The sequence below is a fragment of the Chroicocephalus ridibundus genome, chromosome 2, assembly GCF_963924245.1.
Source record: "Chroicocephalus ridibundus chromosome 2, bChrRid1.1, whole genome shotgun sequence".
Classification (NCBI taxonomy): Eukaryota; Metazoa; Chordata; class Aves; order Charadriiformes; family Laridae; genus Chroicocephalus; species Chroicocephalus ridibundus.
The window spans coordinates 112688426-112702366 of NC_086285.1; the positions used below are offsets into that span (position 1 = coordinate 112688426).

Consider the following 13941-nt stretch of genomic DNA (forward strand, 5'->3'; position numbering starts at 1 on the left):
CAGTGCCCATCTTTCCAGTTATTTCTGTAGGCTTTGGATCAGGCTCAGAGGCACTGGTCTTACTATCACACAAAGTGAGCTGGGATCTGTCCCTGCCTCCATTCGGCACGGTCTGACCAGCGAGCAGCGAGATACTGAACCACTGATGTCCCAGGTGCACTAGGGAGTGTTTCACATTATCTGCCTTAAAATACCTATATCTACCTTAAATACCTATAGTATTTCAGTTATCTACCTTAAGTTAAACGATCCATTTTAAAAACAGTCTTCCCCCAGCCCTCCAATTCCGGTGCTAATCAAGATCAAAACGAAGAATATGGATTAGGTCCGTGGAGCAGCTGCTTTTAGGCTCCCCGCTTATCTGTGGGAGCTTTGCTTACCCTTCTGGGCTTTCACAGCTCCCAGGTAAGCCTCAGACTCAAAGAGATGACTGTCAGATACAGCTGTTAATCACTTTACCATAGCTGTTGTCTTCTTAATACTCATTTTAAAGCAATATTCATCTCCGTGCACACACACAAATATAGCGTCAGTACCATTGCACTTTGCTCTATATTCCTATTCTGCTCATTTTATTAGTAAAAGTTCCCACTCATTACAATCTCCGTAGAGGACAAGTAGTGTTTTTGATGATGATTATTTTTCTGGTTAACATGGAATGAGTCAAGATTTCTTTTTTAATATGAAAGCAATTTTTATATCTCACAATAATAATCTAATATTTTCCTCACAAGAGAAAATACACAATAAGTCTTTCCCATGACATTATCGTGTAGGGATCAAATTTGTACTCTTTATTCAGTCAAAAACCTGTTGAAAGCTGGTATGAGTGGAAGGCAAGTAAAGACTTGCAAAGTCTGGTCTTTGTTCTTGGTGTGACCTCTTCCTTGGTATGTATTCAGTAATCACTTTTCTTCAGCTAGCCAGAATCCTATAGCACTGGCCCTCCACTTCTATTTTACTAGTGGTTTTAGTCCTTTCAGTATTCACAGCACACCATAACACCCAGATTTTCCTTTATTCCTTCTCCTTGAGAAGTTGTTTTAAAAAAGAAATAGTTTGCTGTTGTGCCTTAACAGAACTGGCTCCCTGGGGTTTTGTGGGGAGTGTGGCTGTGCTCAGCATCCAGTCCAGCCCTGCTTGTACATCAGGGCAGTACAAAGGCTCCTTCTCACTGTAGCTGAATGGATACAGCCCAGAAAACAATCCTAAGGGTGAGCACCCTGACACCCTGACCTGCCCTGGCATCCCTCGGGGTGACTGTAACTGGAAAGCATTTCTGGGGGCACTCCAGGACTGGGAATGGGAGTGGTGGGGTGACCCGCGTCTGCTTTAGCAAGCAGCACAGCGTGATAGGAGTGAAGGAGTTAGTGCAGATTCCCTGGCTGCCACAAGACACACACGATACATATTTTGAGTGAGGTTTACGGTGGATTAGCTCCGGTCTGGTCATGTGGACTGAATGCCCATTAGTGGTTGAAACACATCAGTTGTGTCCTTGGGGTGCAGTTTAGTTTCATGTGAAAGGAATCCAGTTTGTTCACTTGGGGGAAAAAAAAAACCAACCAAAACCAAACCCAACAATATCCAAGAATATCTACCTGTTTCTAACATATCATAACAGGGTTATGTGCGTCACGCCTGCGTGTAACTCTCACAAGATAAACGTGATGGTGCTGTGTCTGGTACCTTGCTAGTTCCTTCAGAGAGCCTGGGTTACTCCTACTGTGATACCCCATTGACGGGCTCCAAAGAATCTTTTTTACCTTTGAGTTGATGTAATTTACAGATATTTTGTCCCATTCCAGTCATTGAAGATTGTCATACCATTCCCATTGTATACTTGAATTCTGACAGGCTCACTTAATGCTCATTGAAAAAAGTCAAACAATGTCTTTTGGTTCAATTAAGTCATATTTTCTCCTCTGGTCCTTATGTCAGATCATAGTGAGAAAAGAAGGCAAGAATTATTATTCTTACTGTTAGAAAGCCTCAAGAGCAGAGCCAGACACAGGCATGTAGTTCTCACAGTAGCCACTAACTCTGGAGAAGTGAGAAGGCAGCAGGGCTTTGGGTAATGACTGCACATGGTCATAGGGACCACGGGATCCATAGGGACCTTCATGCATACCTGCGTGGGGATGGTATAGGAGGCATATGTTTTAGCTGTGTGTTTACAGTACATGCCAGGCTTCTCCCTGAACAGCTACAGACCTCTGCTGTACTGGCAGGTAGGGAATGATATGGGTCAAAGTGAATTGTTGTGCAACCTCCATGAATGGCTGAAAATCACTTCTCCAGTATTTTTCCCCAACACTGGACACTTTTAAGATTCCGCTGGACAGGGTGCTGGGCCCTCTTGTCTAGACTGTGCTTTTGCCCAGAAAGGTTAGACCAGATGATCCTTGAGGTCCTATCCAACCTGGTATTCTGATTCCATGAATATGTTATTCTGTTTTTCCTAAACCCACCATTGCACTTCAGCAGCTAGGCAACTTCATGCTTTGTAAAGGTGAGCAGCCTAGCAGTGGATTATGAGTCCTTTCATTCATAGTAAGCAGAGAGTTGTAACCAAACCAAACCAAACAAGAAAACTGCCATATAAATGAAAGCCTACCTGTCAAAGAAGACAACTTTTCATTTCAGAAAGATGTTTTTCATTATATGATATTAAATCTCATATTCTTAAACACTCATTCGTATGCTAGAATTTCACTGAGTGCATATGTGAGCATGATGTGCATTCTACCACTGTTCCTATTAAATATGAGCAGTAATTCTGGAAGTGCATTATGCTTCGTCTTTTTGAGGAATTTTAAAGCTAGCACTGTTAATGTGAAACAGAATCTTTGGAACAAATGGGAATGGTCAGGCACTCTGGAGCAAATCTTTAGAACAAAAGCTTAATTACATGGGTACCAAATTAAGGCATTCTTATAAACAGTTTTGGTATTTCTGACATGGTGGTAAAAAACAGAAAGCAAAGAGAGGCCAAATTAACTTAGCAACCAAAGCGTAGCAGCAGATTGATTCTGAAAGTCGACAGGTGAATGTTTTCCACAGTCCCAGCAGAGGGAAAGACTGAATTGAATAGCCAAATTCGTATTGATTTCTTTGGGAGCAGGATCAAGCCTTTAATTCATGAAAAACTCCTGTTTTGATTTTAATGAGAGTTACGTGACTTAAATCTTGTTTAATGTTTTGGAAGCACCGAGTAAGGTTTAAATCAAATAATAAGTTTTCTAGACTTTTAATAGCATTATTCTTCTTAGTACTGCGGTTACCTCAGGGTATTTACTTTTGGCTGTTAGTGCAGTGTAGAAGTTGATACTATTGAGAATGGAATTGGCAAATCTTGAAACAGAATGTTTAGATCATAAACATTTTAAAATAAGACTCCATAAAAAAGATGTATATTTTTTTAATATGAAATGTTAGTTGTGTTCTTGGCAGGCTTTCCTTCAGAGGAGTCACATGCATTTCAAAGAGTGTTCTGCTAGCCAGCTGCAGCCAAAAAATTATTTCAAACCAGTGGAGACCCAATTGCCTTTTCTCTCCTCCCCCCCCCCTCCCCTTTTCTGTTGGACTCTATATATCATACAACTGAAGTGTAGCCAGTCACAGGGTGAAAAATTCATACAACTAGCATACACAACAGTGGAAAGCATAGAAACACTGACTAAGATGCCAGTACTAGTCTGTGCTTTAAGAAATACTGTTGAAATTTCTTTTCTTCAACACTCTTCAAATCTTCAGACTTCAAAAACTGTTGAATACCCTTTCAGAGCCAGCAGGATTGCATAAACTATATGGATATGTATGAATTGCTTACATCTGCCCTGCGCTTACCTGTGGAGTGGCGCGGTCGTCTTTTTAGTGATGACTCGATTCGTCAGTGCTACGTGAAACCAGATATACTCCAGGGGTGTGCAGAAGGTGGTGGGTTTGGGGCATAATTCATAATAGAAGTTGTTAATGGAGTGGTTCTTTATTTATCTCAATGAAATGTTGATGGTTTATTGTGCTGCACAAGATTTTTTGGTTTTCATGTTTATTTGATATAAATGTGAGTGAGGATGTTTGTTGTCCTGCTTTAAAGATGTCTTAATAGGACTTCTTTTCATAGAATATGAACTTAGTGTTGATGAAAGGTATCGTATGTAGGTAGTTGTGCAGGCAGAAGTTTTGCCTCACCTCAAGCAAAAACAGGTGCCACAGTAGAAGCTCCCTGTATTGATCAAACAGTGTACATTGTTCAGTTATTCCAAAACAGAACTTGACTGATTTTTTTCCATAAACTGAAGGCAGAGCTTTCTCTACCTCGGTTTTGAAGCTGCTTATGGCTGTGTGCTCTGCTGGATATGGGCCTGAAATCCCTGCCTGCTTTGGACTGAATGGGGACAGTTAAAAGTGTTTGATCACTGATTGATTACATTGATCACTGGCTGTAGCTGTAACAGTCCTGAACAGAAAAGCTTTGTGCCCGTTGCCCCAAAGTGTCATTAGAAAAGGTTTTTAGAGCCTTTCACTGAATATATGTGTGTGACTGAAGTTTGAAGCAACTGGTGGTGAGAAGTTGAATGAAAAAGGAGTTCCAGAAGAGTATAATGTCATGTACTGACCCTGTTTGGAACTGGCCATGAACCTACCCTTTAGCCAACCCAAAGCCCTCCTGTATGGAGTGAAATGTCAGACTTTGGTTTATTTCAGGGGCATATACTTTAATGTAGTTTCTTTTCCTCTTTCTAAAGAACAGAGATTAAAACAAGGAATTTATTTTCAGCAGGCCCATGTTAACTTCATTCTTTGGCTGTCCAGTTAGGAACTGTGAAGGAAGCCTTACATGACATAGGCCTATAAGGAAATTGACTTTTGGGGTTTTATTAATTTCAGTTTTTATTTGCTTAGTCCATGATTTGCAAACCGGACAGATACTAGATAATATTGTATATAAAAATGGTGTCATTACTTTAGAAATTCACCACATTCTTCTTGGGCTAAACTGGAAAGTTAAGTCAATTGAGTAGAAAGAATTCTGTTGCTAGGTTTAAAAAAACCCAAAACATAAAAACAAACCCTCAAACCCAAAACTTCTTAGAAGTTGAGTGTTTAAGTTCTTATCTAGATCAGCAGTAAGTGTCCCGAATTCAACGATGAGAAGCATCTACTGCGTCTTCTTCAAATATTTAACATGTTGCAGATTAGAGATAAATACCATACTACAAACATGGCGGGTCATTGATTTCTGAGCTGATACCTTTAACAGCATGGAAAGGTAATGATGGTAAGAGATACATCTGCAGAGGTTTTTCTGACTGATAATACTATGTCACTACTTTTCCTGTACTAATTTGGCAAGTACGACTTGGATTGTCAGTGGAAAGAATGTAATCCATGATTTTGTTATAGTCGTTCTATGGGCACTTGCTGCACAGTATGCATTTAATCCTGAAATTCTGCAGATTTAAATCATACCATGTTTCTTTCCTTTATGTCTTTCTGCTCTTTCTCAGTACTTCTTGGCAACGTTGCTGCTTGTGTCTGAGTCTCTCTGGTGCTACTAAATGTCACTCACAGGGAATCTCTTTGTTCCTAATTTGTATTTCCCTTTAGGCGATGGACTGCATCAGCAAAGGGATGCCACTTGTGGCAGCACTTACTGCCACTTCTCTGATTGCAGTTTGAGTACGATGAAGCATTCAGAAAGAACTGTACTTGCGTACATTGCATGCCGTCCTGTTACATTTCCCACAGGAGTGTAAAAAGACGCTATGACCCAGCTTCATGTCCTTCTATGTATTTACCTTGCAGAACTGTGTGACTTGAGATATTTGTGCTCTTAGTAGCCTGTATTTACAATGACCACATAACAGTAGCAAGAAAATGATTGACAATAAGCAAAAAACTACTAAGAGCTGAAAACTGTTCACCTAATGCTTGCGGTGTGTGTGTAAGTGGGGTGTATTTTTGAGAAAATCAAGGTAAAAGTTGCATGAAGTGCATCAGAAATACTGAGGGCAACTCTTTGGATGAGTCTGCCCATTTGAGTAGTTTGTGGGGCTGAGTCCTTGATTGTTTTGAGAAAGAGTCCTTTGTAGCTGTTTGTTTCAGTATGAAGGGTTAAACAATAAAGCAGAAATACATCTTCTTGCTTTTGCTTTAAAATAAAAGGGCTGGATTTCAGAAGGAGCTGTAAAGCTTTCAGCAAGAATCAGGCGAACGCTACAGTGAAATGAAAAGCTGAAATGTGAAGAGTGCGTGATGTGAGATGCCAGCTCAGCGCTTTCAGGAGTCATGTACAGATCACGTTGCTGTCGGAGAGGAGACCACCCTTGGAATGGCAGTGAACTGTAGCAGTGACCGGCTGCTTTGCAATGTAAAGGAGTTGCATTGGCTGATACCCCTCCAGACAATTATGTCACCCAGTGGTGGTCTCTCTTAACAGTTCTTTACTCCAGGGAAAACAGATGTTATTTACAAGTACTTCTGTAGGGGTGGAAAAATCACCTTACTGTACAGATTCCAGCTGCACAAGGAAAAGAGAAAAGTAAAAATGTTCATACAGTAAAGGTTCTTCACTGAGGGTTTTTGTTTTTTCTCCTTTTTGTATAGGTTCAACATGGGAGAAAACGTTACGGCAGATTGGTTTTGAAAGGTAAGCCATAAATTTGTTTCCTTCCTAGTGCAAAGAGAAAAGGAAGAAAAACTGCTTGGGCAAGTTTGCAGAATTATTTATTTTAGCTGATTGAACGTATCTAAGACCTCAAATTTAGAGAGGAAGTTATGCAGTGTCATGCACATATATGTTCAGCTTTTCTGTTTATGTCCTCTTCTCTTTCCCCAGTCGATCTGAAGCAACTTATTCACTGAATGAACTTGGCTCATAATGTTTTTTGCTGGCGACTATATAGTATGCTAGTATTAAAAAAGGTGACACACTATTTGGGCAGAAGTCTTACTTATGAATGAAAATATTGCTCTCGCTTGTATTATTTTTTCCATGAAACTTCTAACCTGTGACATATTAGTTGACAAAAGTAAATGAAGTTGAAAGAGGACCAAAGCTGGCAGAGAGCTATTTAGCATCAGAGGAAAATTCAGAATTCAGCATTCCTCAAGTGCAAGAACTTCTTGCAGCCAAACTTATCCAGAAGATCATCATACCAGAAACATATGTCTCTCTTGGAAATTAAAGTAGGCCAACCCCAGTAAAGAGTGATCTGATGATGAGGGTCAGATGCTTAATCTCGTGTTTATTCTTCTACAAATGGTAAGCAGAAGAATCTGCTCTCCACTTGGATAAAGTTTTGCTGTTTTCCCTTAATAGAGTGGCTTGCAGGTGTACAACAATGCTCTTGGCTAGCTGTTGAGTGGGCAAGAAGGGATTTCTCATCTTCATGTTGCAGGAGCGCATACTGTGCATACTGCTTGGGGCATCTCAGCAAACCTTACAGACAATTAGGCCTTTCTGGAGTCAATAAATAGCCATACAAGTCATATGAAACAGAAAATTATTTACTTGCTTGCTTTCTCACAAAAAGAAAGCAGGCTGCATTTTTCTTCTGACCTTTATCTTGCATAAAGTTTTTATTACAACAAAACAAGTTTTTGTTACAACAAGACTGATAGTGAAATTTAATTACCCTAACTCCTACCTGTAATTAAGATTCTCAGACCTTGGCAGCAAGATATGAAATATTTTTTTATATCATCCTTTTATAGGAGGAGTCTGCTTAACTAACACCACTTGATGAAATAAGTTTCTAAATGCTTGACTTTTTCTGATCTCCGTCTAGAAAGGTGGCACCCGAGGGAAGGATTAAGGCTGTCTCTAAATAGCTTCCAGGTCTTCAGCAGTTGTACCACAGACCTGTGGTATCTGAAAGGTGGTCACCCATCTCTCTGTAAGAGTCTGGAAGTGTCTAAGGACGTGCTAGTGTCCTAATGACTAGTATTTCTTTCTTTAGAAGGTGATTTTGAAAGCATCTATGTTATAACCCTGAGTGAATATGCACAGAGTCAGCCTGGTTTACATGTTCAGTTAAATATATATGATTTCCATGTTAGACATTATATTTGCAAAAAAATTAAGGACAGTGCTCTTTCCAACATAGTAGACACAGAAGTGCATGGAAAGATTATGTTTTGTTGTTATTCTCACAGCCATAAATATTATGTTGGTACATATTATTTTGGTTCTTCAACAGAAACATAGAAAAGCAAATCAGTTTTGAATGTGGCAAAGACCTGTCTTGGTGAAACTTAGCTTTTCATTGGGACAGAGCTATCTTTGTAGCTATACAGGCACGGGTTAGTTTAAAATACTACAGAACAATAAAAACACAATAAACCCACTTTCCTCCACCAGATAATACATAGAGGTCAGATTATAGAATCATAGACTTGTTTGGGTTGGAAGGGACCTTAAAGATCACCTAGTTCCAATCCCCCTGGCCACGGGCAGGGACACCTCCCACTAGACCAGGTTGCTCAAAGCCTCATCCAGCCTGGCCTTGAACACTTCCAGGGATGGGGCATCCACAACTTCCCTGGACAACCTGTTCCAGTGCCCCATCACCCTCACAGTAAAGAATTTCTTCCTAATAGCCAATCTAAATCTACCCTCCTCCAGTTTGAAACCGTTACCCCTCGTCCTATCGCTACACTCCCTCATACGCTCCTGCTACACTCTTTAGTCCCTCCCCATTGTTCCTGTAGGTTCTCTTTAGGTACTGGAAGGCTGTTAGGTCTCCCCGAAGCCTTCTCTTCTCCAGGCTGGACAACCCCAACTCTCTCAGCCTGTCCTCATGGCATAGGTGCTCCAGCCCTCTGATCATCTTTGTGGACCTCCGCTGGACCTGTTCCAACCGGTCCATGTCCTTGTGCTGAGGACTGCAGAACTGGACGCAGTACTCCAGGTAGGGTCTCACCAGAGCAGAGTAGAGGGGAACAATCACCTCCCTCAACCTGCTGGCCACACTTCTTTTGATGCAACCCAGGATGCGGTTAGCTTTCTGGGCTGCAAGTGCGCATTGCCTGTTCATGTTGAGCTTCTCGTCCACCAGAAATTAATTTCTTTTTTAAATCTTTTGTTACTAGTATAGTCATTCCTGTAAAGACTTTGGCCAAACATTTTTAAACAAACCAACAAAAAATAACCATTTCGTTGCCATGTGTTTTTATCACAAGTTGAAAATCCAGACTGATATGGAATACTTGCCATTTTGTAGCTGAGGAAGAAAGGGCATTTTCATTTCATAGCTTCACAACAGTCAGACATATTTTAAGGCTTTAATCCGATCACTAAATAAAAATGTATCTCTCCTACTAGCCCATAAGCTTAAAAAAGTCCCAGTAATATAGGGGTGATTCCATTTCGTTACAGCATCTGGGTAGGGGCTGTGGTTCATAAGCACCAACGGGAGAAGATGCAGTGCCAAATCAAGAATCAGACTAGAAATGCCTTAACTGTGACACCTTACTGGATGTTTTCTATTTAAAGATGAGTGGTTTTAACAGCACTGCAAAAAAAGTTGGATATTAGTGAAAATTACACACTCTTAGTTGCTAAGTTTGATATCATAGAGGGGTTCCTTTCAATAGGTTGAGCTTTTTTCTGAAGTTAGATCCAATTTGGTTTCTTGATGAGCATTTCATTCAGCATGATATCATACTTATCTGAAGGGCACTACAGTAAAATATTGATTCTTTCATCGCCTCATTCTTCTTTTAAGATTACAGATTAGCACCTGCTGGTGCTGTTTGTCTCCGTGAAAATGGAAAAAAAGAGTAGTTTTGAGGAGTGCTAGAATGAATTGATACCTTGGATGTATGGTTTGAAACTGCTAATAGAAAATAGTCAATTTTTTTTAGCTGAGTTCATTGAAAGTTCCATTTCTGTCAATTTCCAACTTGTGAGACGTTTCAAAACTATAAGGAGAACCCACACTAGCTGTGTGCGTGCAATCTATGTACCACATGAAACATGGAGAATTCTTAATAGGCTGAATTACAGGTGAGAAGCCTGCCTGAGAGCAGGCAAATATGTAGAAGACATTACTGTGCAGATCCCATTATTGCCATTCTAGTTTGAAAAGAAGAAAGGCTTTCAGATGGCACTTCTGCACCCCAAGAGGTTGATTGTCATTCTAGAGTAACTTTAATTGAAGCAGCACGTTAGTTAATACAGATGGGGTGAAGATTTGAATGTACTTGGCTCGCCATAATCGTAGAAGTAAATGTGTTCTCTCTTACCAGCTTTTTCAGAGAACAGGGAAAGTTAAAGCAAGAGAAATAAAGTCCTTTAAACAGGTAGAACAATTAAGGTTTGGGATTTTTTTAATAATAATAATCATACTTATCTTCTTACCTGTTTTTTTAACACAAGCTTTTGTATAATGTGAATATATCAGCAATAACAAGTTGGTTGACTAAAAGATCCATGAGTAACATATATGTATTTGACGTCCAGTGTTAACAACTTTATAGCAATATTTGCTTAATATCATATTGTATGTGAATGCTTAAGATCAGTATTTCTTATGCCTTAAGGAATAGTTTCCAAAGTAAACAGAGGGATACATATTACTGTATGTAATACTTCCATGCAGGAAGTGCACTTAACTTGCAGGCGCAGAAGTAGAAATCCCAGGTCTGCAGATCTCTCAAACCTGAGAGATTATTCTGGGGGTGCATCACTACATGCTTTCTCTAGTCTTATTCTCTTCAGTAAGTATCCCCTTATGGCACCCATAGAGAAAGGATAGTGAATCATAGAATCTTCATGGTTGGAAAGGACCCTTGAGATCATCGAGTCCAACCATACACACACACACACACACACCAAAAAAACCCCAAAACTCAAACAAAAAAACCAGCCTACAATCTCTGTCGCTAGATCATGCCCTGAAGTGCCACATCTAGATGTTTCTTAAACACCTCTAGGGATGGTGACTCAGCCACCTTCCTGGGCAGGCTGTTCCAGTGCCTGACCACTCTTTCAGTAAAGTAATTCTTCCTAATATCTAACCTAAACCTCCCTGCCGCAGCTTCAGACCATTTCCTCTGGTCCTGTCATTATTCACCTGGGAGAAGAGGCCAACACCCACCTCTCTCCAGCCTCCTTTCAGGTAGTTGTAGAGGGCAATGAGGTCTCCCCTCAGCCTCCTCTTCTCCAAGCTAAACATGCCCAGCTCCCTCAGCCTCTCCTCATATGACCTGGTCTCCAGACCCCTCACCAGCCTGGTAGCTCTCCTCTGGACACGCTCCAGCACTTCAATGTCCCTCTTGTACAGAAGGGCCCAGAACTGGACACAGTACTCGAGGTGAGGCCTCACCAGTGCCAAGTACAGAGGCACGATCACTTCCCTGCTCCTGCTGGCCACGCTATTCCTGATACAAGCCAGAGTGCTGTTGGCCTTCTTGGCCACCTGGGCACACTGCTGGCTCATAGTGGGCTACATCTGTGTTGGGTCTGATTCCGTATAGCTGTTCTCGTATTACGTATATCAACACTAAGGAAAGAAGCAGCAGCAGCACATATTTTGCTATTTTAAAACATATCCTCTGGAAAGCTGTTGACTTAGGCACACCTGAGTCAGCTGTGAAATATCAATAGCATTTAAATGTATTGTTTGAGCATGGATATTCTTACTCAGGAGGAAGCTAGATCTTTAGATACACAAAAGGAAAGACATTCAAAGTAACGTCCTGAGGAGGAGTATGCCTTTGCTCAAAAGATGGAAAATTCATATAAAATATTCCTCTTACAGGCTGTTTTACAGTGGATTGAGGAGCAGGAGATGCAGCCACTTGGTTTACGTTGCAGAAAATTAAGCCCAGATAACGTACAGGTTATGTCATCACTGCTTTGTGGTTACCTGATGTTTAATCTGCAATAGTAGATTGTTTACATTGCCGTTGTCTTCATATCCTGAAAAACACAGAGGCAACCAAGAGATCTGACTGCGAGGCTTTTATGTAAGCATCGCTTGTGAGCTGAAGATGCTGCTTTTCAGTGCGAGAGAAATTAAAAATGCTGGGGCTTGAGTAAAGTAGCTTTATATTCAGGAAATGACTGGAGTTAAGAGCTTTTCAATTAAATGGAGTATATGTGGGTTTGATAGATTTAAATGAAAGTCTTTATGTTATTGATTGTTTTTTGAGACATTACAAATAAGCTAATTGTAACATGCTACAGTAGTTATCACCTTTGTCCAGGATGATCTTGACTGCAGTCCCTGACTGCATTTTCAACAGAAGACTTTGGAGAAAATTGGAGGATTATGAAAAAAGTTAGCTTGTAGTATGCTGTCCTACAAGAAACATAATTTAAAATTGTGAGCGTGTGACAAGCATACCTGCATGTCAAGCAAACTGTCACCTTACATGGCTTCTTTAATAATCTTTAGTAAGCCAGAGCAAGCAGACTCATGGATAAATATGATGACTTTTTTTGCCACTGTTAACCTGGGGATTATTGTTCATTATTGGTATGTGTTTAGATGATACCCACATATTCATGAAAATGTCTGGAAAGCAGTCAGCTCTCTTCTACTTTGTTCCAAATATGACTAAAAATGTGTTTCAGAAGGCATTGTTCATCTCACTGGCTTAAGATTTTTTCAGTCACACACAGGACCCAGTGAAAATGGCTCACTCATACTCCCAAAGTGTAATAGTTATGAACAATTAACAGTGACCGTGCTTGTTTCCTGGCTACTCTGGCAATTAAAAAGAGAGTTTAGTGCACAAAGCCTGTTAAAATTCAAAAGGAAAGAGGATCAGGTCAGTCATTGAGCTGGTCTTCTCCTGTAACGCAGTCCGTAGGGTCTTTCCAGGTCATGGCTGGAGTGAGCCTTGCAGCGCAGAGCCTGGAAAGACCCACGGCCGGCGGTGGGGAAACGACCACTTCCACACTGCAGAAAAGTAAAACCAAAGAAGGACTTTTTAAAAAATCTTAATTTCTCTAGTTTGAGCTGCCAGGTGATTTAATCCTTGTCTAGTAGATTCAACAGCGATTATGGAAATGTCTTCTGTTGTTCTGTATTTGTTGACCTAGAAACGATCTAATAATTTTTAAACTTTAAATGAACGGTGTTGGGCCTCTTAAAACTCATTGTCCTGCAGGGTTTGCAGACTTCCAGTCTTCCTCTTGCTACTCTTCTCTGAGTTGTAATTTCTAATGTGACTAGTAACTACTCAGCTACTAACAGCACATCTATTCCCTTTCTGCGTTTGTTCCCGTGGTGTTTCTCTCATGTGTGTAATGCTTTACATTACAGTTCCACAAAACAGACTTAAGAATGATTTAATAACTGTTATTATATGTTAAGTAAATACCAACTGTTTTAAAAAATATATATTTGAAGAATAACAGATGTGTGGTTATTACACTTTTGGCAACATTCGATAAGTATGTTTTTCATAATAAATAGCTGTTTCAGTGACACAGAGAAAGGAACTTTTGAGCACCAATTTCTCAGTAAAACATAATTATCTGTATAAAAAACTGAGTTTTCCATACTGAAGATGCAGCTTTTGTTTGGTTGATAGCTTCAAATTGATTCTGAAAATATTGTTATTCTTGTGGTATGCAAAAATTTCCTATTAATTTGAAGTTATATGTTTATATATGCAAAAGTATGGGGCTTCCACTCTACATAATGCTAATGTGACACGTCTGCACCATTCGTACGGCAGCAGCCTCTATGTAGAAAGTACAGCACGCAGCATCCCAGATTCTGGCTGAAGTGATGCTGAGGGTGATGGACAGTGAAAGCTACTCCCATTAGTAAAGTACTGTGTATTGACTTGTGGGCTTGTTATGCTTTTTTTTTTTAAATCCTTTTTCTATTTCTGAAGAATGAAATAGTAGTTGGGGATTGGTAGCTCTCACACCTGAAGGAAAGGAAAGGGAAAGGAGATAGGAGCAGGGAAGGG

The 13941-nt window shown here is 40.2% G+C and overlaps 1 protein-coding gene across 2 annotated transcripts in view; it reads left to right on the plus strand.

Moving 5' to 3' along the window:
- The window catches only part of PIEZO2 (piezo type mechanosensitive ion channel component 2), a 320283-nt gene that overhangs the window by 143171 nt on the left and 163171 nt on the right, over nt 1–13941 (plus strand). For both annotated transcript variants that reach the window (XM_063326530.1, XM_063326531.1), the window contains exon 4: nt 6613–6655. In XM_063326530.1, coding sequence (XP_063182600.1) covers nt 6613–6655 — 43 coding nt within the window. The remainder of the gene's footprint in view (nt 1–6612; nt 6656–13941) is intronic.